At 44.2% G+C, this 22,091-nt stretch overlaps 1 protein-coding gene across 1 annotated transcript in view; it reads left to right on the top strand.

Moving 5' to 3' along the window:
* The window catches only part of Cers3 (ceramide synthase 3), a 93,930-nt gene that overhangs the window by 45,979 nt on the left and 25,860 nt on the right, over window positions 1-22,091 (top strand). The window contains exons 6-10 of the mRNA XM_026784367.1: window positions 375-425; window positions 1,849-1,941; window positions 3,041-3,169; window positions 6,234-6,340; window positions 21,136-21,289. Of these exons, the coding sequence (XP_026640168.1) occupies window positions 375-425; window positions 1,849-1,941; window positions 3,041-3,169; window positions 6,234-6,340; window positions 21,136-21,289 (534 nt within the window). The remainder of the gene's footprint in view (window positions 1-374; window positions 426-1,848; window positions 1,942-3,040; window positions 3,170-6,233; window positions 6,341-21,135; window positions 21,290-22,091) is intronic.

The raw sequence follows: 22,091 nt of genomic DNA, 5'->3' as shown, positions 1-22,091 counted from the left end.
GATCTTCACAAGAGTCAGTACAATAGGCAACACCTCGAGTGTGCAACAGGAAACACACACGTGGGTCTGTGCAACAATAAACACAAGAGAGTCTTGCAATAATATACAGTAGTGAGTGAGTCTGTGCAACGGGAAACACAAGAGAGTCTGTACAACAGGAAACACAGGAGAGTGTGCAAAGGAAACACAAGAGAGTCTGTGCAACAATAAACACAAGTGAATTACAATAGTAAATCCAGGTGAGTCTGTGCAAGAGGAAACACACAAGTGAGTGTATGTGACAGGAAGCAACACCACAAAGAGATGTATTTGCTGCTGAAACAAGTGTTTGACTGACATCTGTGTCTCCTCTCTGGGATCCTCTTTTTTTTTAGAAACCTTGGGCATATGACCTCTGGGAGGTTTGGCGTGACTATCCCAAGCAGGTATGTACTCCCTAGCGTGGCCTCTCCCTGACTTCGGCACCACATTAATCTGCCCCAGATCTCAGTGTGGGGTGTTTTGTTTCTTTGTTTGTTGTCTATTGGTTGGTTGGTTTTGTTTTTGTGTCCGACTCTCATTAGGGAGCTCAGGCTGGCCTTACACTCAGCACATACCCAGGTTGTCCTTGAATTTGTAATTTTCTGACTCCATTTCCAAAGTTACAGGTTAAAATTAGTCTTTTTTTTTAGCATGTTAGCCTTAGCATAAACAAACAAACGAAGAAACAAGAATCAGAAAGTGAGCTGGAAAGAGTGCTCAGTGGTTCGGAGCACTGGCTGTTCTTCCAAGAAGACAAGGTTTGAGCCTTATCACCCACATGGTCACATTCAACTATCCACATCTCCAGTTCCAGAGGATCCAGTGTCCTCTTGCAGACACACATGTGGTCTGTACATACATGCAGACAAAACATCCATACACATAAAGCAGATAATAAAAATAATAAAATGAGACACCAGAAAAGGGGACAGGAAAACCTCAGAAAGAAGTCTTCTTCATCACACAGGCCATAACCTTGTCCTATCAATGCTAGCCCATTTGCTCTTCCCAAGAGCACCGTTATGTCTGATGCATAACAACTATCCTCAAGCCTAGTGCTGTAAAGTGCCAGCCATTGGTGACTCATGATTTGGGTTGGCAATTGGGCCTAGGCTAAGGGAAGCAGATCTGTTCCGTGTGGTCTCAGCTGAGATCATTCATACATTCCAAGTCAGTTGGTGGTCATACTCATGATTTTATCAACTGGCACTTGAATGGTTTTTTTTGTGGCCTCTTTGGTATGATAGCTCAGCTTTCTTATACAGGGCTCATGAAGGCTCTGTTTGTGTTACATTGGCAACTGTCCCATTGGCCAAGTACCAGGATTAAAGCCCCAGTCATTGTGGGAGGAGACCATGTAAGGCCGCAGATATTAAAAGGCCGCATTCAATGGGTGCACTTGATAATTGTCCATCACACTGAATAACACACCTCAAGTCTCAATTTGCCTCAGAGTCTCAAGTTATTCCCTACTATAACAGTGCTAAGAACAATTTTAGCAGTAGAAATTTAGTTACTTTTATTCAGAAGACAATTTTAGAGTCCTTAAACAATTGCGTATCTAATATTACTCACATTAAGCTAAAATTAGGCAGTCACATTGATAGCATTTTTAAAACATTTTAGTCAAAACACTTAATTTGGTTTAGAATGCTTCTCTAGTCTTTCAGGAATTAAACACCTTGACATTTTATCAGTGATTCCTCTGGGGAATTGAAGTCATTGCAGCTTCCTGCCATTTTGTGGAATATTAATGGGTCTCAGAAAATGAAAACATGGTGTTTGTGAGGTCGCATTTAGAGGACTGAATGTCCCCCTTCTCCTCAGCCTCTGCTGCCATCCCAGTACTGGTACTACATTTTGGAGATGAGTTTTTATTGGTCACTGCTGTTTAGCCTCGGCTCTGATATCAAGAGAAAGGTAAGTGATGTGTTCACAAAACTTTTTTTTCATTTCTTCTTTTTTATTCCTTTGCCTCTTATTCTACCTGTAAAATGTATTTTGTGTATAGTTAGCTCAACTCATTGGCTATTCTTGCTTTCGATAGTGCATAGACCAATTCATATCCTCATGCTTTTATGTCCTGATAAATGCCTATAGCAAAAAGCTTTATGTTTGAAGCTGTATTCCTGATCAATAAGAAGATAGTTCTCCTTTCTGTTTTCTTTGCCTGGGAGGGCAGCGTCCCCTCACACAGGAAAACCTTGTTATGTGAGGACTTTACCTCCACACCGCATCTTTTTGATGGCAAACCACTTTATACAATCCTTTTCTAATGTTTTTAAAGAACTTGCAATGACTGCCTACCCCTTAATTCCTTAGCCATCCATATGAAAACTCTTGTTTTAAGCCACACAAAGCTTTGCTTTATTTGCAGGGAAACTGAGTCACAGGTATTCTTCATGTCACAAAGTGATACATTTCAGGGCTGTCTAGCTTACTGCATCACTAGGCCAGTTGTCATGAGAGACCCTCAATGCAGCCACAAGATTTTCTCAGCAAAGCGAATCAAAAAGACTATTGTGCCTCAGGTCTTCATATACTAACCCAGTGTCGAATTCCAGCATGCAGAAATGTTTGTTTAATAAACGAAGTTAAGATCTGCTAAATATTAGGTTAAACGGAGCTGCCTTGATTGAAGGCTGGTGTAGCCATTTCTAGTGGGCACATTGTGGCCCACAGATATCTTCAAGAAAAAAAAAAACCTCACGGAATCTAAGAATATAGTGAGAATATAGTGTATGGAGCCATGGAAAGAGTGTCAGAAGTTACAGTCAAATGACAACTGTTCAGTGCATGCACACATATATATATATATATATACATACATACATACATACATATATATATATACACATGCATGCATACATATATACACAATACATATATACACATATGTCTATCATGCTAAATGTCAAAACAGGCAGATGTAAGTTACTGGTACCATTATTATTCTCTCTTCCAGTCACTGGGAAATAACCACTTTTGTTAATGGCTTCCATTTTCTCTCATTATGTAGGATTTCCTTGCTCATGTCATCCACCACCTGGCTGCCATTAGTCTGATGAGCTTCTCCTGGTGTGCTAATTACATCCGCAGTGGGACCCTCGTGATGCTTGTGCACGATGTGTCTGACATTTGGCTGGAGGTAAATGGCTGCCATTTAGAAAATAATAGCAGTGCCATGGCCTGCTTTTCACTAAGTGCTCACAGAAAGAATTATCTGTGAGTGATTTGGCAGAGCCCTCTGTCCTGAAAATACCCCCAATCTAAAAAGGTACAGGCTCCAAGACCCTTCGGGATGAAGCCTCCTGGTGTCTGTTTTGCAGTCTGTGCTGTGTGAGTGAGAGGCTGGTCTGTGGGGCTGTGCTCCTGGCAGCTGCATGCCACTGCCCACCCGGGGAGTGATATGAGATACTCACATGAGAAACCAGGTCAAGGTTTATAGAGGCAAAACTTGGAAATTTTTGCTTTCTGGATCCTCAGAGTTGGACAGCTCCCTCTGCTACTTGAGCCAGTGGCTGGCTGCCTGTTGAATGCCTCCAGTCCCTCTTGCTTTAGGGAATGCCAACTGATGTTTGGAAAACAGCATTCCTCTTGTAAGGGATAAAGAGGGCTTAGAGTGTTTTAAAGTGGGGGAACACTGAGACAAAAATCCTTCCTATTTCTACATTATACAAACTATGAGGAACAAAGGCATGGCGGGGCTGTTCCTCCACCTCGCTGTTCGCATCAGCTTCTCTTGGTGTGGGGTGTGCTCGAATGATCCCCTGCTGTAGGTACAGCAGCCTTTCCCAGGACAGTGGCTGACTCATGTGAGTGTGCTCATTTATAATGAATCCAAGGAAAGCAATGCTAAACTACTTTACACTCGGGGTTGCTCCTTGGAGTGCTAATAATTGAATATGGGTTGATATGGAAGAAATTAAATTTAATAGAATTTCATCCTTCCAGATTGGAGTTCTGCCAGCTTTTGATAAAGGACCAGAGAGAAAATCTTGTTTTGTGGGTTTTGTGTGATTTATGCCATATAGTCTTTCTTTTTTCTTTGTTTTTATGCACATTTTAAAATATAAGAACCATTCTTAATGTCTGACTAGCTTTAGCCCGCGGACTAGAAGGTAGTTGGTCCAACCCTATTTAAGAAGTAACCAGAAGTCAGTTGAAGTCATGTCAAAACAACTGGCGTCTGTGAAGTATTTTTAGCCAGAGTGCTGGGTAGGCTGTCACATGTCTCGAGGCAGCTCAGCAGAGCAGGACTGGTCCAGGTTGTGTCATGCTGCTTTCTGAGCACAGCCACCTCTGCCACAAGCACCCCTTTCTCTGATCTCATCCCAGTGGCCTTGGATAGAAAGGAAGGCTACATTAGGTCTGAGTTAAGAATTATGCACCCGCGTCTTGCTTCTGAACACTCATTTGCTCAGCGTTGGTGTGTGTCTAGCATTAAAACACTTCCATTGTGTTTTTAAGGGAAAGCGAGATGTTAAAGCTGGGTCTGGATGCTTAGTTTTCCCAGCCTTCCCTCTACTTCTCATACACATAGCATAATTCCCTAAGAGACGTGGGCAAATTACTTATTGTTTTGTTTCCTAGCCCCAGCTGTAACATGAGAAGCCATGTCAGTCCCTTATGGTATATTATAAGGTTTAGCTCATTACTGTTTGAAAATTTTCCAAGTCCTTGGGTAAAACACAGAAAAAAATGGCATGTCAGACTTAGAGGTCCTTTCATGGTTAACATATCAGTGCGGTCTCACATTGTTACTAGTCATGAATCATTCTCGATCCACAAGTCATGTTCTACACAAGGCTCAGACACAAGGCTAGTGCCTTCCAGCAATAGCTGGGGGCAGAGCAGCCCTGTGTGCTGGTGACGGACGTATGACCAGTGGTTTCTCTGAGTAGTCGTCACGTTTGCTTTCTCCCTCGAGCTCCAACTGAACCCAGACCTGGCCCCACTTTTGCTTGAGTAGACTCTCCCTGAGTTGGAAGCGCAAGATAGGTAGCCTCAACACCTACAGTTTTTTCTTATATCTGCCCTGTTTGTTGCCTTCTCTTGGCCTCTTGCTGGTCTTCTCCATGTCCAAATTCAGACCCAGAACCCAACATTTTTATGTATCCTGATTGATACTTAGCATTGATATGGGGCTACCATCTGGTTCTTCATTACACAGGCCAGAAGGTGTTGAAGGTATTTATGCCCAACAGTACCATTTTGCCATCCAGAGTTGGCACACAGTGATTCTGATACCTGTGCACATATCCAAATTCCCACCTTGGTCTGGCTTCTGACCTTGAATATAGTCGTTCCAATACTCTGGGCTTTGCCTCTTACCCAACCCTTACTCTTTAGGACACTGGTTCAGGATGTAATTTCTGAACCTTCCAAGTCTAAGTCATGCTCCCTTGTGTTAGTGATGTCTCTGTTGGCATGATAAAATACCATGACCAAGAGCCATTTAATGAGTTCATGGCATGTGGCTCTAGATGGTTACATATCCATATGGCTGAGAAGACACAGCAGCAGGTGCAGGAAACTGAGATTACATCGCAACACACGAAAACACGAGAGAGAGAGAGAGAGAGAGAGAGAGAGAGAGAGAGAGAGAGAGAGAGAGTGCCTTCAGCAAGGCTAGATCTCCTAAAGGCTCTGTAACATCCCCAAATAATGCCCCTAACTGATGGTCAAGCTTTCAAACACATGAGCCTATGGGGGACATCTCCCATCCAAACTACCATACTCCCTAATTAGGTGGCCTGTACGCCAGGAACTCCTACCTGTACCTCAGGTTCCATTTCATCATCATCCTTGGGTTTCATGAGAGAGCATATAACAGAGCATCCTTATTGCTCTGTTAGCTGCAGCGTTCTAGCCAAGCTCATGCTGCGCTCCTGTCCAGGCTTTCTCCAGCTCCCCTCTCAAAGACAGGGAGATGTAAAATGCACGCTAGGAGTCATTGTGCTGACTTCTAGTGTTTAGAAAGGTGTGGCCCTTGTATATCTTTTTAAGGCATTCTATTATAGAGATTTTCAAACACTGGGGCACAGGGCTTTCCTCTACTCTTAAGGGTTATCTTTATGGCTAATCTCATTGAATCTATGTCCCTATCCACAACCCAGACCTTCCCCAGGTTGCTTCCAAACATGTCTGCATTCAATGATTTTTAAAATTCATTCCACGGGCATTTTAACTGACGACAGTTTCACTTTCAGTCTGCTAAGATGTTCTCCTATGCTGGATGGAAGCAGACCTGCAATGCCCTCTTCCTCATCTTCTCCATTGTCTTCTTCATCAGTCGGTTCATCATCTTCCCATTCTGGTGAGTAGACAGGTGCCCTGTCCTGCCTTGTGATGTCACAGCCCCGTCCCCTCCTCTTTCCATTCTTTCCAGCGATTTCTGCCAAACTCAGCTGGACCGACAATGTGATAGGACCATTTTTATAGCTTTAGTATAAAAACAAAATGTTTTTATACTTTATATTTATACTTATGTTTATACTTATGTTCTTATAAATAGCTAAAACAATTATCTAAAACATGGAACTGTCACAGGGAGCTTCAGTGGGTGAGCACCAGCCATCACTCTCCATCCTGCCTCAGGAATGTGGGTTTCTTTTTGTGGTCAGCAGCTTTTCTGGTCACTCAGTGAAAGCTAATGGCTGGACCCTGGGCCTCTAGGAGAAAGGGGTGCTCTGTGCTGTAGCAGTTGCAACTGCCCTCTGAGTGCCATGGTGTGACTTGAGGTGCTCACCGGTGTGCTATCTCCCATGGCAGTCCGTCCTCAACAGTCATAATTCCCCACGTGTTGACTGGCAGAAACAAGTCTAAACATGGGGAAGCCTCAGAAGACCTGGAACAAAAAGCCTAGAAATAACCTTAGTTTAGGCTAGCCTGGAAGCTGTTCACTCCTCTCAATAGGGGAATGTAGAAACAACTGGAGACTCCAGTTCCATGCCTCTTCCTTAGGTAGATGGACAGCAACACTGACCGGCATCCAGGGAGGTATGGCCAGAGTGGTCATTGGAGCCGTCTTTGCCAAGGAAGCCAGCTACATTCTGTAGACTAGGGGTCTTGAATTAGTATTTCCTGGAAAGCAGAGGTCCAGTGCAGTGGCTGATTTCAAGGATGGGAATCAGGTCAGAATCAAATCCTATGCCACACTTAGCTACCTGTGTGGTTTGGGGCAGGTTAGAGCATCTCTGTGCCTTCATTTTCCCATCTGTAAAATAGAAGTACGAGTTAACCAGAGGCTTACCTGAGATACTACACATGAGAGTTTTAGAAAACTGCCTGCAACCTAGTAAAGACTTAGTAATCGATGCCTATTTTTATTAGAATTATTAATGAGAATTTCAAAATTGAGAGTTTAATCCAGAATTAAAACCAAGATAAATGTCTCTTACACTGCTTGTTTGGTAGACTTTTTGTTTTTGTTGTTAGTAAATTCTGCTCTTTCCTTTTATGCTCGTGCACTATGCATTTCAGTGCATAGTGAGCTCCATCCATCCTCCCCTTCCATTCCTTTCCACCTCTCCGCTGCTCCTTCAGATCAACTTCTTTCACCTCTTTGTTTCTTTTAGCTGGTGTCTCCCAGAGTTTCATCAGGGCTGTATGGAGTTTACTCACTGTTGGGTACACAATTGATGCCATATGTCCCTTCACAGAATCTTCCAGTTGCCAATTAATCTGCAGTGTGTGGTTGGGCCCCAGGGGCCCTTTCCCCCTCCATAACTGACTATGAGGAAGACTTGACCTCTGTGGACCCAATGCTAGTAGGCATAGCCACTGTGAGGATAGTATTTTCAGCCCCTCTTTCCACATTCAGCTCTTACTTCCTTTCCACCCTCTCTTCCGTAGTGGTCCCTGAGACTTAAGGGGTAGTGTATATGTCATGCCTAGGCTTGAGCCCTCAACTGTCTTTTATTTTGTAGAGTTATAGGCCTTTGCCTTTATTTCTCTTCCCTTCAAGGAGCAGATTCTCTGTTTAAGGCTGAGAACAGCCTTTGTCTCTGGGTATAAGCATATGTATATACTTAGGAGATGGTTTGATGTTGTGTCAGCTCAGCTAAGCAGCCATGTTAAGTTTCCCATACCCTCTGCCTAGGATCTAAGACCTCTTCATCCATGGGTATGGATTCCATCTTGTAGAGCAAGCCCCAAATCCAATCAGAGAGCAGTTGGTTATCCATGTAATAGTCACATGACCATTACACCCCTGGGTCCATCTTACCTAGAAGGTTGGAATTATAGTTCATAGAGTTGGACTAGGCAACCAATGTCTTTATCCCCACATCAACCTTCATAGTAGCATCTGGCACCATGAGATCCATTCAATACGGAAGAATCTTCTAGCCCAATTTCAGTTTGATTCCTCGACATCTTGCAGCTAAGGTGTGTGCTGTCTACAGAAGTAGGGTCTTACCAACTAGTTCTCAAGAGTGACCAGGAGCAATGACTAGAACCTGGAGTGTTTGGGGGATTTGGAACCTCCCTGACCAATGACTCCTACTGGAGCTTTTCTTTAATGACCCATTGATTCTAGACCTGCGTTGTCTAGTCTTTGCAAGGCATCTGTCTTCTGAATTTTTATAAAGTTTTCTAACCAGGTTACCAAAAAGTCAGCTGCAAGTGTTTTTCTCATACCGTCTTCACTCTCATACTTGCCATGCCTGCATCACCCCACCTCTCATCCCTCTTCCTGCTCGGAGCTCTCTACTCCCAGTATTGCCCTTCTGTGCCCTCATCTAGCCCACTCCGCCCCGTATCTCCTACTTAAGACAACCTCCCCCTCACTGTTCCCTTTCTAGTGTCTGGGACTCCTGAGATATTCCAAGACAAGCATACGAAACTCAAATAAGACAAACAACACAATTAAACACTGGGCTGTGTAACTACAAATGGCTTTCAAACGAACTGCAAATGGCTTGGAAATACTTGAAACTGCTCCGTACCCTTAACCACTAGGAAAATTCAGATTTAAACCACTTTAAGATTTCATTTTATCCCATTAAAATGGCCATTGTCAAGAATGCAAATGACAACCAGTGCTAGATGTGGGGAAAGGGGACCCTTTTACACTGTTGGTGGAGGCACAATTTAGTGCAGCCACTATGAAAGTGCCTAAAATAAAACAAAACAAAAAAATTAGAATTGGGTCTACTATAAGGCCAAGTCTTACAGTCTGGGCATGCACCCTAAGGATTCTATCCTACTACAGAAACACTCAGCGTGTCAGTGTTCATTACAGCTCTGTTCACAACAGCCAAGCAATGGAACCATCCCAGATGTCCATCAGCTAATGAATGGATCATAAAAACGTAGGGCACATACATAATTGAATTTTATGTAACTATAAAGAACATGGGAATTTTGAAAATTTCAGGGAAATGGATGAAAATGGAAAAAAAATTTATACTGAATGAGGTAATCCCGACCCAGAAAGACAAATGCCTTGTGTTCGGTAAATGTATTACTGTCATTTTTGTTTGTGAAAATCAGTTTTTGGCTTCTGCACTATCTTTACGGTTCCCATATCATGGCCTTTCTCAAACAAAGTAGGATGGGCTAGCTCTACCACTGAGGCACACTCAGCCCTCGAGCCTTACTGAGGGGATAAACACAGACTTGCAGATAACAGCTGATGGAGCTTTTCAGAGAAGTCCGTGGTGCTGCAAAGTCTTTCATTTTCCCTGGTGCCTCTCCTCATGTTCCAGAGGCTTCTTGTGCTGCACACAGCTGTTTGTGCCCAGGAACCTATCTGGACACTGAGAGGTGTAAGTCAGTGCTGGGTAGACTTGTTTTGGTAAGGTCGAGAGAGCAAGGATTTTAGACTTAGGGGGAACAACATGGTCTTTGTTTCTTTGTTGCACATTTCTCTTTGTTTTGTTTCACAGCTACTTAAAACTGTATCAAGATACACTTTGACCACAGGCTGGAAATAAAATACATGTCTTTGACTAGATTTTAGCCACAGGCCAGCTGTGGCAATCCTTTAAATCACTGGTAAATCATCATTGCCTCTCCTGGTTCTCATGAGTGACTGGGCTTAGGTCTTTCTCCTTAGAGTCTCTCATGTAATTACAGAAAGAGGACAGGTAGTTTATCAGTAACTACAGCTGAAAAATCCATGAAAGGCCATCTACCTGGTGACACAGTCATTGTCTGGGTCCTGAGCTGGGCTCTTGTCTGAAGGCCTACAGATGGCCCCTTCACTTGCCATTGGCCTCCTCATTTGAAGTGTGACATCCAAAGTCACATCTTGTCACTTCTTGGCATGTAATGTGCATTGGAGCCACACCCCCAAGGTTGGAACACTATTTGAAGAAAGAAAACTATACTGTTTCTTGGTAATACTGTTTCTAAAGCCTGGGCAGCCGTATTGACTCCATGGAAGCCCTTGGTTCAGAGAACTCTGTCCGAGAAGCTTCTCTAATAGGGTGCAAGGCCTGGCTTTTGATGCCACCATAGATACTATAGGCCATGGTATCTAATAAACAAGCAAAAAGCTAAGTGCATGGTAACTTTGAAAGTTCTAGATTTGAGAGTTCCTGCTCCTGCTGGCATTTTCAAATTTCTAGATTAATCAGTTACTAGCATTTGACCTATTGATCTTGATACTGGATTCACCCACGGGTTTCAGAGGGCAGCAAAGACTGTCTTCACCATCTTCAGGGCGTTAAACAGCAATAAACCAGTTCTGACAGACTGGACTGTATGGCTCTGCTGCTGACAATGTTCCATGCTGACATCGACCCCCATTGTTCAGAAGTTGAGACAAAGTGCACGAAGCCCCCGGAGCTTTGGAGAACAGCTTTTCACAGTAGCTTTGAGAAAAACTTAGTGGTTGTAACGAAGAACAGTTTTACTCAGAAAAAGTGCTGCTCCCCACGCTGCAGTGCCCGGCTCGAGTTTAGTCTCCATAGACTTTGCTTTGCTATCACCACGGTAGCACCAAAGAAGACATTTTCATTTCTGTTGTCCCATCGGCCTGTCCCAAACTCTGTGGATTCACGTCTCCAGGAAGTCTTCCCAGTCACAGCTTGTTTGGGAATCCACCACGGATGGGGTAGTGTGCAGATAATAGATGCCTCTGGAAGGTGACTCACAACCTGCCTCAGGATTTGGCCATGTGTTAGGGGTGCTGTGGGGAGCATCTGTGTCCAGGCCCTTTGTCTTCTGCAGCACATTCTGTGGTACCGCGGGATAAGAGAAAACTGCCGGAGCTGTGCCGCCTACAGTTCCCCTGGAAGGTTGAGAAGACGGCCAGAAGTCCATTAGTTACCATCTGTCTTTCCTTCACTCTGGTTTTTCCATCATCTCCCAAAAGCAGGTTTGCTTTCCCCTGACCTGACTCCCTTGCCTTTCTGCAATTCTATGCTCACCTCCATCCCTGCTGCTGCGTCTGAGGATCCAGTGTGGCTCATTCCCAGCGAAGGAAGAGGAATCAGCAATCCCGGTTTTGAGGTGTTTACCTGCTAGAGGAGAAGGTAAAGAGTGTGACTCAAGCGAGTCTTTCTCCTTGGAGTCTGATCAGAGAGTGCTGCGGGAGGCTGAGGTGTGGCAGCACAGGCTAGAGGCAGAGCTGAGGCAGCAGAAAGAAGTGGCCTGCGTCCAGGCAGCTCCAAATGGCCTTCACCCCCCACCCCCAAATGAGAAAATGAGTCCGTTGCTGAGAGCCCTTCTGGTTCTCTAGTTCAGGAGCCTTTCCAGCTGGCCTTGGAGAAGAGAGTCCAACAGCTAAGCCAGTCAGCAAAGAGAATGCAGCGCGAAGGGCAGGAGGGGCTGTCCAGATGTGGAGGAGTGGCAGTGCACTGGCAACCATGGATGCCAACTTTTCTGAAAATCGTTTTCTAACATTTTTGAGGCTAATAATTAGACTCGCCTCATTTAGGCCTTAATCAGACTCCTCGTTGGTTCCCAAATACTGTTTCATTAGTCAGAAATCCAAATTAGCGTTGGCAGAATTGCTTTTATTTCATTGCCTGGAAACTCCCATTTGTTTGTGTTTTTACCAAAACTAAGTCACAGACTAGTGTTTTTTTTCACATTGTATTTCCAACCATTGTGTACACATAATGATATTTAAAATTATGTTTATTCTCTGGAGATTTAATACCTGTGTACCATGAATCATTTCTTCCCCACAAACCTTTCTCCAAGTCCTCTCAGGATACCCTTTCCCTGTATCATCTCCCTCCCAATTTTATTGGAATTAATCGATATTTTATCTATGTTCCCTGGCCTCTGACAGACTCCCTTGTAAGTCACAGGAGCTGGTATTAATGTCCTCTAGACTGGCTGATCTGTAAGAAAGGCCACTCTGATGCTATTGTCCTTCTAGCCTGTTTGCAGGTGACAACATGGCTGCTGTTCCTTTCCTTCAACTTGCCATTCTAGGTGTGGCAGAGTACCGGAAGTGGGAGAGATGGCCAATAGTAGCAGAGGTCTTTGTAGCTCCCCCCACCACACACATACATATTTTATTCATAGTTTTACACACTATTAGTAGTGACCTATGTCTCTCATATGTTCATCAATAATGGTGCTGTCCCCTTATTCCCATAAGTTGCTGTGCACTCGGCCACCTTTCTTCCTCACCACCTACTGGCCACTGGATTTCAGATCTCAACTTTTAATGATCCAGCCATCACTAGTTTGAAAGAAATGGTACCCCGGGTTTGAAACCCATGTGTGAAAGGAAATGTTATGGGCACTGGGATCATGTAACAGCTTGAAATGGTTAGTGGAGAAAGAAGATTTAAAAAACAAAAAAACAAAAGCATGAAAGTGCTCTTAGTTGGTGTCCTTATCAGTGACAAATAAGGACAAGGCCACATGAATCTTTTCATCAGAAGGCTGGGGCCTGGTTCTTCCAAAGGCGAAGCAAGGCTACTGTGGCGCTGAGGTCAGCTTCATGGCCTGGTGCTGCCACAGAGCAAAGGGACTTGTGTGGTGGAAGCAAGGCTCTTCTGCAGCCCAGGGTACTTGAGTCACCACTGTAAATGTCACTCTGGGACCAGACTTTAGAGTGTTGCGCCTGTGGAGGGGGTGGTTAGCTGTGCTTGCTGACCACTTCAGCAGGGCGCTCTCGAAGGAGCTCCTGACCAGCTGTGTCCCCTGTTGTCTTCTATTGCTGCTTTCTTAAGGACAGTGACCATGGCCAGCCTATTCACAATTAGTTCAAATCCTTTGTTCATTTGTCACTTGGAAACCTCTTGGAGTATGTAGCAGGGCAACCTGTATTTGCCCCTTACCAGTGGGCAGTTTTCCCCATTTATTTTCCCATTTCTTCTCCCCCCTTACACACATACACACACATACTGGAATCATTTGAAAGTTCTAAATATCATAATCTTTTTGCCCTAAATCCCTCAGCATGCATTTCTTAGGACACTCTTTTACAGAATCACAACATAGTTACTAATTGCAAAAAATATGTCAACCCATTTTCCATATTTCAATTTAATAACCCTATATTATTTTTTTATTGCTCCCCTACCACAGCATGTGGCCAGGCCATGTGTTATGTATAGAAGACATTTATCGGGAATAGCTTTTTTTCCAGTTCTTTGTTTCTTATGTGATCATTGCAGCACTTAGACCCCATCCTGACAGTATGTGATAAGGGAGCAAACACCAGGAGCTGAGGGAATGTTCTGTGGGTAAAGTAGTCCTGTAAGTGTGATGAGCAGTTTGGAACATCCAGCACCTGAACACAGTAAGACCAGAAAAACAAGGCAGGCATGTGGGACTGCCCGTAATCTCAACAGGAGAGGCAGAGGCTCCCATGACAAGCTGGGTCCTGTGAGATACCCTGCCTCCATAAGTAGAGAGAAGAGTGATTGACAAGCTGGGTCCGGTGAGATACCCTGCCTCCATAAGTAGAGAGAAGAGTGATTGAGGAAGACACCCAGCACCAACCTCAAACTCCACATACATGAAAACATGCACATGTGTATGTACAACACACACACACACTTAAAAGAACTACAACCAGAAACAGCTGAAGTAGGGCCTTTGGAATACAGAGCAGAAATCTGTTTTCAGGCAGAACTGGGGTTGAATGGCGAGCTGGATCCAGGCAAGCTCTCTCCCACTGAGCTGTAACCCACTTCCCAGTACACACCTTTCCATTACAGTCACCGAACCGGATGGTGAAGGGTTTGTCTTCACTGAGTGTCTATCACGTCTTCATCTGAATCATTACCCAGAAACCCAAGACATGCCAAACATGCCGAGCATGGCTTCGTCTCCAGATCCAGCCACTGGCCTTATAAGAACACAGAATTCTTACTCCCTATTAGCAAGAAAAACACAGCAACAAAGCACCTGACACCTACAATCCGAAATTTGGAAAATAGAAATAACTTACGGGTGGTATTGGCAAAACCAGCTACTCTTATACCACAATTGTGAGCCCTTCAAACTGTGTCGACTCCATCAACGAAAAGAGTGAGGAGAAGAGGCAGACCAAATCCAGAGAAACGGCAGAGCCCGGCAGTCAGATCCATGACAGCAGCTTTTCAATTTGGAAAGAGTAAAGTACTCTGCATCTAGGAACTCAGGAGCCTGACAGTCCCTTGGCACCCGACCCATGTAAAGAAACATTCCACCAGGGTGCTATAAAGCAGGAACAAAAAACATGGCAAGTGGGCAAACAGCATCATACGTGTCTGTGCACATGTCAGGAGACTGTCGTGGAGGACACCACTGTGATGGTCTTCCTTCATATTCTCTGAGCAGAGAAGCAGCACAATGTGACACTGGACCATCCTTTTGTGAGGTTCTGAAGAATGACAGACCAAGGCCAGGTTCACAGTGCCTTCCCCTCCATGTCCTCTGTCCTCCTACAGAGGATATGCAGAAGGCACACCCCACTCCGCCCTCCTCCTGGCCTGATCTCCACTCTCAAGTGCCTCCCTCTAGAGTCTAGCCAGTTCTGCAGCTCAGAGATGGGGCTGCTCTAATTGTTGGGCCTCTTGTTTAGGAGAGGAAGGCTCAGGGAGCAGTTGAAGTCAGAAGGGCAGTGAGGAAATTGGCTTTAATTGCCATGTTTTGAGAGCTCACTGTGTGCTGAGCCCTTCTCAAGGCATCAGGTCAGTGCTGTAACTCCAAGATGAGGGGGGCAAGGAGTTTTCATTTCACAGAGTCACTGGGGCCCAGCGGGGTGGAGATGCTCCCTGAAATCTGTGACCTCTGACCAGCATCTCACAGGCTCCAGAGCCCTGCCTTAGGCCCCACCTCTCTGTCCACTGCTCAGCTCTCTGAGAGCATACTCAAGGCTGCTTCTTATTTGAAAGGAGCTCTGCAAGTTTGCCAGGCAGCTGTGGGGCTCCCTGAGCTCCCAGGTCACAGGGGTGTGGCAAGTTCCACCCTGTGAAGCTCCCAGGTCACAGGGGTGTGGCAAGTTCCACCCTGTGACTAAGGAACCAGGACAGATGGCATCATGCCATGGTAATCCAGCTCTGCGGAACTGTGCCAAGTGTTCCAATCCCTATCTCAAAGCATCTTTTCCTGTGCCTCTTAAAAGGAAGGCCACACCCTAGACTTACCCAGATGTGAAAGGCTGCCCAAATGTCTCCACCCACCTCTGGCCCCTCTCTCCTCTAAAGGAAGATTAAGCTGCAGAGCTCTTACCACGGAGGAAACTGTGTCTGAGGCTCGTCAACCCCCTGAATTTCCCATCCTGCTGCCTGCCCTAGGGGTTTACGGTTTGTGCAGTAAAGGATTCCCCCACAGGAATCCCATCTTCTGCCTTCACTTCCACAGGGAAGTCTCTCCCGTCCCCACTCCCTACTCTCTCCTTATGTGAATTACAATGAGCAACTTATGCTTGCTAGTTCACATTATCTGGTGACGTACGGAAAGAGCATTTTTTTAGTATCTTCCTTTGTCAGTTTTGACACTGACATGTTTCTGATCGAGGACTGGGTAAGGGGCAAGGACCTGGAGAAGAAAGGAGAACACAGATGATCACAGGTTATGGCTATGGCCTTGGGAATCTGCCTGCTGATGAGACACACCCATGCGGCAACTGTGGCCGCAAAGCAGGTTGAAGTCAGTCCGGAGACCAGGAGAAATGTTATAAATTCAGGGGTAAACAGAATAGCATGGAGACTCCTGTTCTGGAGAGGCGATCAGACACAGAAATATAAAGATGTCGTGATGTGGGCTGGGGGTTATTCCATGGTAGTCTTGCCTCACATGCACTGGGCCCTGGGTCCAGTCCTCAGCACTGGAGGGAAAAAAGGTGTAGCCACTTGTAAATTGCTCACAGTCAGTAAATAATCTCATGCCCATGTGGAGGGAGAGCCACTGTATTTAAGTTCATCATTTTATACTATGAATATATGCTAATATATTTTTTAAAGGAAAATAGGTGTCATATACAAAACAATTCCCAAAAGAACAAATAAAAATATAACATGTAAACATAGTGGCTTCTTCTAAAATAAAATGTCAATATAAACAGGCCATTGCCTTTTCCATGGAGACTGACAAAACCTGACATTGCTCAGGACCTGAGGGAGTGGTGCTGTCACACTGGGCCCAAGAATGAAGCTGTGTGGTCTTGCAGGAAAGCAGCTGAGGGATATATTTCACGTGCAATGAGTGTAGTGTTTGACTCAGGTCCCAGATCTTAGCTAAAAGGATCTAAAAGGGGAATCAAACAATCTCAACAACATGTATCTCAAGTAATTCCCACCATATTCTTTAATACTAATGAAGATTTGGGAAGAACTTAGCTGTCTTATTGGGGATTAAGTTGCAGTGTGTTTGTGAAATGGATTTGTGCAGTTGTTCCACGGAAGGGCATGTGGCAGACGATGGTAAACTATGGCTTCGGGTGAACTCTAGCTCACAGTTTGGTTTGTTAGTAAGTTTTATAGCCACCCAGCCAGCCACAGTCATTAATTTACATGCAAGATGCCAGGCGGTTGCTCTTTTCTTACAGTGGCAGGATTAAGTAGTTGTAACAGAGACCGGAGGGCCAGTAGCCTGAAGTGTTCAGTATCTTTTCCTTTTTTGTTTTTATTACTACTTTTATTTTTTGAGATTATAATATAATTACATCATTTCCCTCGTCCCTTTCCTCACTCCAAACTCTCCCATGTTCTCTTTCAAATTCGTGATCTCTTTTTCATTAATTATATATATATATATGTATTTTATATACATACATATATATGTATTTGTCAATACATAAATATAACCTGCTAAGTCAATAGAATGTTATATGTGCAAATATTTTTCAGCACTGACCATTGGTATTGGATAACCAGTGGTGTGCTCTCCTGGGAAGATTGTGTCTCCAGTTGTCAGCATTTTTAGTTGTCTGTGGTTCTTTTTGTAGGCTTGAGGCTTTGTGGTCTTCCTCGGCCCACGTTAGTGCATCTGTTGGTGCTGTCCTTGTTCAGCTCGTTTAGTCCGTCCTGTCAGTGAGACTTTACGGGTGTAGCTTCTGTCATTACTAGAAGACACAATTGCACAGCAAGCCTTGTCCTCTAACTCTTACCCTTCCCACCCCCTGGACTGCTAAGGGAGTTGTCCTGTGGGTGTGTCCACTGGGGCTGTGACTCTGCATTTTTGATTGGTTGTGGTTTTCAATAATGATCACCATTTGTTGCAAAGAGCAAATTTCCTTGATAAGGGTTAAGAACTCTACTCATCTGTGGGTGTAAGGACAAATTTTAGACTGTAGTGAGGGACTGTATGGTTCAGTGAAGTGACAGCTGCAGGTCTCCTTCACTACCCCTGCCATCACTAGCCCTGGGTAGAGCAGACAAGTTTGCTTGTTTCAAATGTATATCTACATTCATTGACACGAAAACTTCTCTGTGACACGGAGTAGGAAAAATAAGGGTCCCAAAGTGCAGGAGTAGTATTATCCCTGATATGTAAAGTCATGTGGGTGGAAGGTCATATGCTAAAATCCATAAGTTGTGAGACATTTTTAAACGTCTTCACATTCTGTATGTTTTCTGAATCCTAAATGGACAATAAAGTTACCTTTTTAAGTTAAAAAGCAAACAAGAGATGTCTGCATGAAAACATGGGTAAATTCTACAATGAGTTTTGGAGCAGATGGAACTTGAGTTGGTAACTCACATAAGAGGAAGCAGCTGCTGAGCTGACATAGAGGACCCTCAAAGACCTGCAAGATAAGGCCTGTTTAAACTGTCTTGAGTTTTAAATTAGCAAACCTTAAACCCACCAGTATCTGGTAGAGGCCCAAATAAGCTATTCATAAATTTCTGATGGCCTCATAATGTGTGATTTTAGAGAATACGGTGGTAACATTTTGGTACTCTCCAATACGCTCCTTGGACTTCTACATCTTTAAAGTACACTTTGAAAGATGTTTCTCTTTTATGAACATACACTTCTAAGATCTTTCATTTGGAAAAGACTAGATACATTGAGCTTTTTAAACAGCATAAAATAATTTTGGAATAAATGATGTAAATGGTGTCTTGGTCAGTATTCTGTTGCTGTAAAGAGACACCAGGACCAAGGCAAGTCTTATAAAAAGAAGCATTTAACTGGGGCTTGCTTACAGTTTCAGAGCATTGGTCCATTATCATCATGGCAGGGAGCATGGCAGCATGCAAATAGACATGATGCTGGAGGAGCTAAGAGTTCTACATCCTGATTCATAGACAGACAGAGAGACACTGGCCCTGGTATGGGCTTTTAAGAATGTCAAAGCCACCTTCAGTTACACACTTCCTCCCACAGGGCCATACATACCCCAGAAGGCCACACCTCCTAATCCTTCTCAAATAGTGCCACCCGCTGGTAACTAAGCATTCAAATATATGAGCCTGTGGGGCCCTTCTTATTCAAGCTGCCACAAATGTAAAACCTGCCAAGGGCTATATTTCACATAGAGACAGATGTCTCTACAAGACAATATGCAGAGCTGAGGTAGATGTGAACAGTGGACATGGAAGGAGGATACACAGCATCCACTCCAGAGAACAACGCTTCAGTCATGTGTACAGTGAACCACGCACTCGCCAAACACAGCAGTTTCACCTACACACTTACTTTTCTGCAACTGGTAACAATAGCTTCCGTTTGCACAAAGAGCATGTGTCAGTGTATGTAATGATTCTTTTCCTAATGGTCAAACATGGAAAACATCTCCAGTGCTCCTCAGAAGGTGAGCAGATGAGCGTGATCTGTTTATACAGCGATATAGCCAGTGAGCTGAGCAGATGAGTGTGATCTGTTCATACAGTGGGAACCCAGTGAGCTGAGCAGATGAGTGTGATCTGTTCATACAGTGGGAACCGAGTGGGGTGAGCAGATGAGTGTGATCTGTTCATACAGTGGGAACCGAGTGAGCTGAGCAGATGAGTGTTATCTGTTCATACAGTGGGAACCAAGTGAGCTGAGCAGATGAGTGTGATCTGTTCATACAGTGGGACACGGAGTGGGGTGAGCAGATGAGTGTGATCTGTTCATACAGTGGGACACGGAGTGGGGTGAGCAGATGAGTGTGATCTGTTCATACAGTGGGAACCGAGTGAGCTGAGCAGATGAGTGTCATCTGTTCATACAGTGGGACACCCAGTGAGCTGAGCAGATGATTGTCATCTGTTCATACAGTGGGAACCAAGTGAGCTGAGCAGATGAGTGTCATCTGTTCATACAGTGGGACACCCAGTGAGCTGAGCAGATGAGTGTCATCTGTTCATACAGTGGGACACGGAGTGGCACAAAGGAATGCTACTGATTCCCATGGGGACTGTGTAGTTGTACTTCTTTTTTTTATCAGGATCATCAGTTCCCCAATAATGACACAGAGACATTAATTTTGAAAGCTTGGCCTATAGCTTAGGCTTATTCCTAACTAGCTCTTATAACTTAAATTAACCCATATTTTTTATTAGTCTACGTTACCACGTGACTTTTACCTCTTTCCCATTTTGTGTGTCCAACTCATGCCACATCTGGCTGTCTTCTCCTGGCGTCTCTGCCTTTCTTCTTCCCAGCTTCTTCTCTGCCTGGAAATCTTGCCTGACTATTGGCTGTTCAGCTTTTTGTTAAACTTCTAACAGTTACATATTCTCACAGTGTACACAAAGATTTTATACCACAACAGGACTTGGTTGAATCATAAAAGTAGTGGGCAAGTAAAAGACAACAGTCTCACAAAGACACTGGGGAAGGATGTTCAGTGAGGCTGGAGAAGAGCTTCGTGGGTAAGGGTGGGTGTACGTGCTAAGAGTGGAGCGGGTGGGATGCAGAGGGATAGAAGTGCATCCTAGGCACAGGTGCCTGTTCTATGGCCCACAGCTCACTGAACTCTATGCCAAACCCCAACTAAAGTGGCTGTATGTTAGTTTAAAAATTAAATAATTTATGGAAAAATGGAAGATGAGGCACTAAATTACAGTGTCATTTAAGAGTAGGATGCTGTGGACAATTTTTTGTCCTTTTTGTTTCAAATTATTTTTATAAGTAAATATATGCTTATAACCTGACCTTTCTAATGCTCTAACATCACCATGGTGTGAGGATTGCTGAAAGAACGGTTAGCCTTTTGCCCTGGAGTAACCACTGGAGATGCCCTGCATCTGGACAGTGTTCAGGAGTCTGTGTATGCAGCAGGTACAGTGGGCAGTTCCCTTCAGGAAGTGGAAGCAATTATGAAATGAGTGTTTGGGGAAGGAGTACTGGGAATCAAATCTTGGCCTCGTGTATGCTAGGTACCTGCTCTCACTGACCTACATCTCAAGTCAATGAAGCCATGTCATAAGGTGCCACATGTAAACCTGTTGTCTCAATTGTGTCCGTAGCTTCTCTCTTCCTAGAAGGTAAAAAGGTTCATGGAAACTTTCTGTTTACAAAGAGGCAGCTGAGGCCCAGGGACTCTCAAGCAAGCAGAGGCATGAAGCAGCATTTGTTTTGTTTTTCTCTTAGGACAGGGTGTACTTCTTGATTGTTGGCTAAGTTTGATACAAATGGCAATATTGACCCTTTTTTCCTAAATATCACTTGAAATTAAGTACTGGTGTATGTTTGGGGAGGGACAAATATTCTTTCTTGTTGAACATTAACCAGTGCTTTGGCCACAGAGAGATTTCTCCATCTGTCTTTCCACAGGATTTTGTACTGCACCCTGATTCTACCTCTGCACTACCTCGAACCTTTCTTCTCATACATCTTCCTCAACCTCAAGCTCATGATCCTGCAGGGCCTTCACCTCTACTGGGGCTACTTCATAATGAAGATGCTCAATCGATGCATATTCATGAAGGTAAGTCCTTGCCAGTCTGAGCCATTCCTAAAGTGTGGCCTCAACAGCCACAACAGAGGTGAGGTCCAGATGGCGGAGCACTGTGTTCATCCGTCATTTTGTTTGCTCTATTGATTGAGCAGGAATAGAATCTAGGTCCTTATCTTGTTATGTTCTACAGCAAGGCTATATCGCTACACAGAGTGAATGTCAGTGAGCACATTAAACTATGAGCACATTTTAAACCAGAATTATTTGTTTTCTTGATTGTTGAGGTGCTGGGGATCAAACCCAGGGCCTTGCACATGCTGGGGTGGTGCTCCATGCTGGGGTGGTGCTCCACCAGTGAACTGTTGTCTGGGTTTTATGCTAAAGATACTCTCTACAATATAGTCAGATTTTTCGTGAGTGCGTCTTTGCTTTGGGAGTTTGGGGTGCAACTTGGCAGTAGAGTGTGCTTCAGACATCTCTAGCACTGAAGAGGAAGAATGAACTTTATTAGAGCGTGTGATAGTTGGAATTTAAACTATTTATGTATGTATGCTCTGTCTGCATTTTATGTGTAGGCCATAGGAAGGCATCAGATCCCATATAGATGGTTGTGAACACCATGTGGGTGCTAGGAATTGAACTCTGGACCTCTGGAAGAGCAGCCAGTGCTCTTAACTGAGCCATCTCTCCAGCCCCAATAGTTGGATTTTTTAATTCAAAAGTATGACTGCTACTTTGAGAATCCCTTGAGCCAGCATTTATTTGTTTTGTGTATACAGTTGCACATGTGTATGTGTGTGTATATAGCTGCACATGTGTATATGTGTGTGTG

Source organism: Microtus ochrogaster, chromosome 22, assembly GCF_000317375.1.
Source record: "Microtus ochrogaster isolate Prairie Vole_2 chromosome 22, MicOch1.0, whole genome shotgun sequence".
Taxonomy (NCBI): Eukaryota; Metazoa; Chordata; class Mammalia; order Rodentia; family Cricetidae; genus Microtus; species Microtus ochrogaster.
Note: the sequence above shows the minus strand (reverse complement) of the source record. Positions and strands in the feature narration are given on the sequence as shown.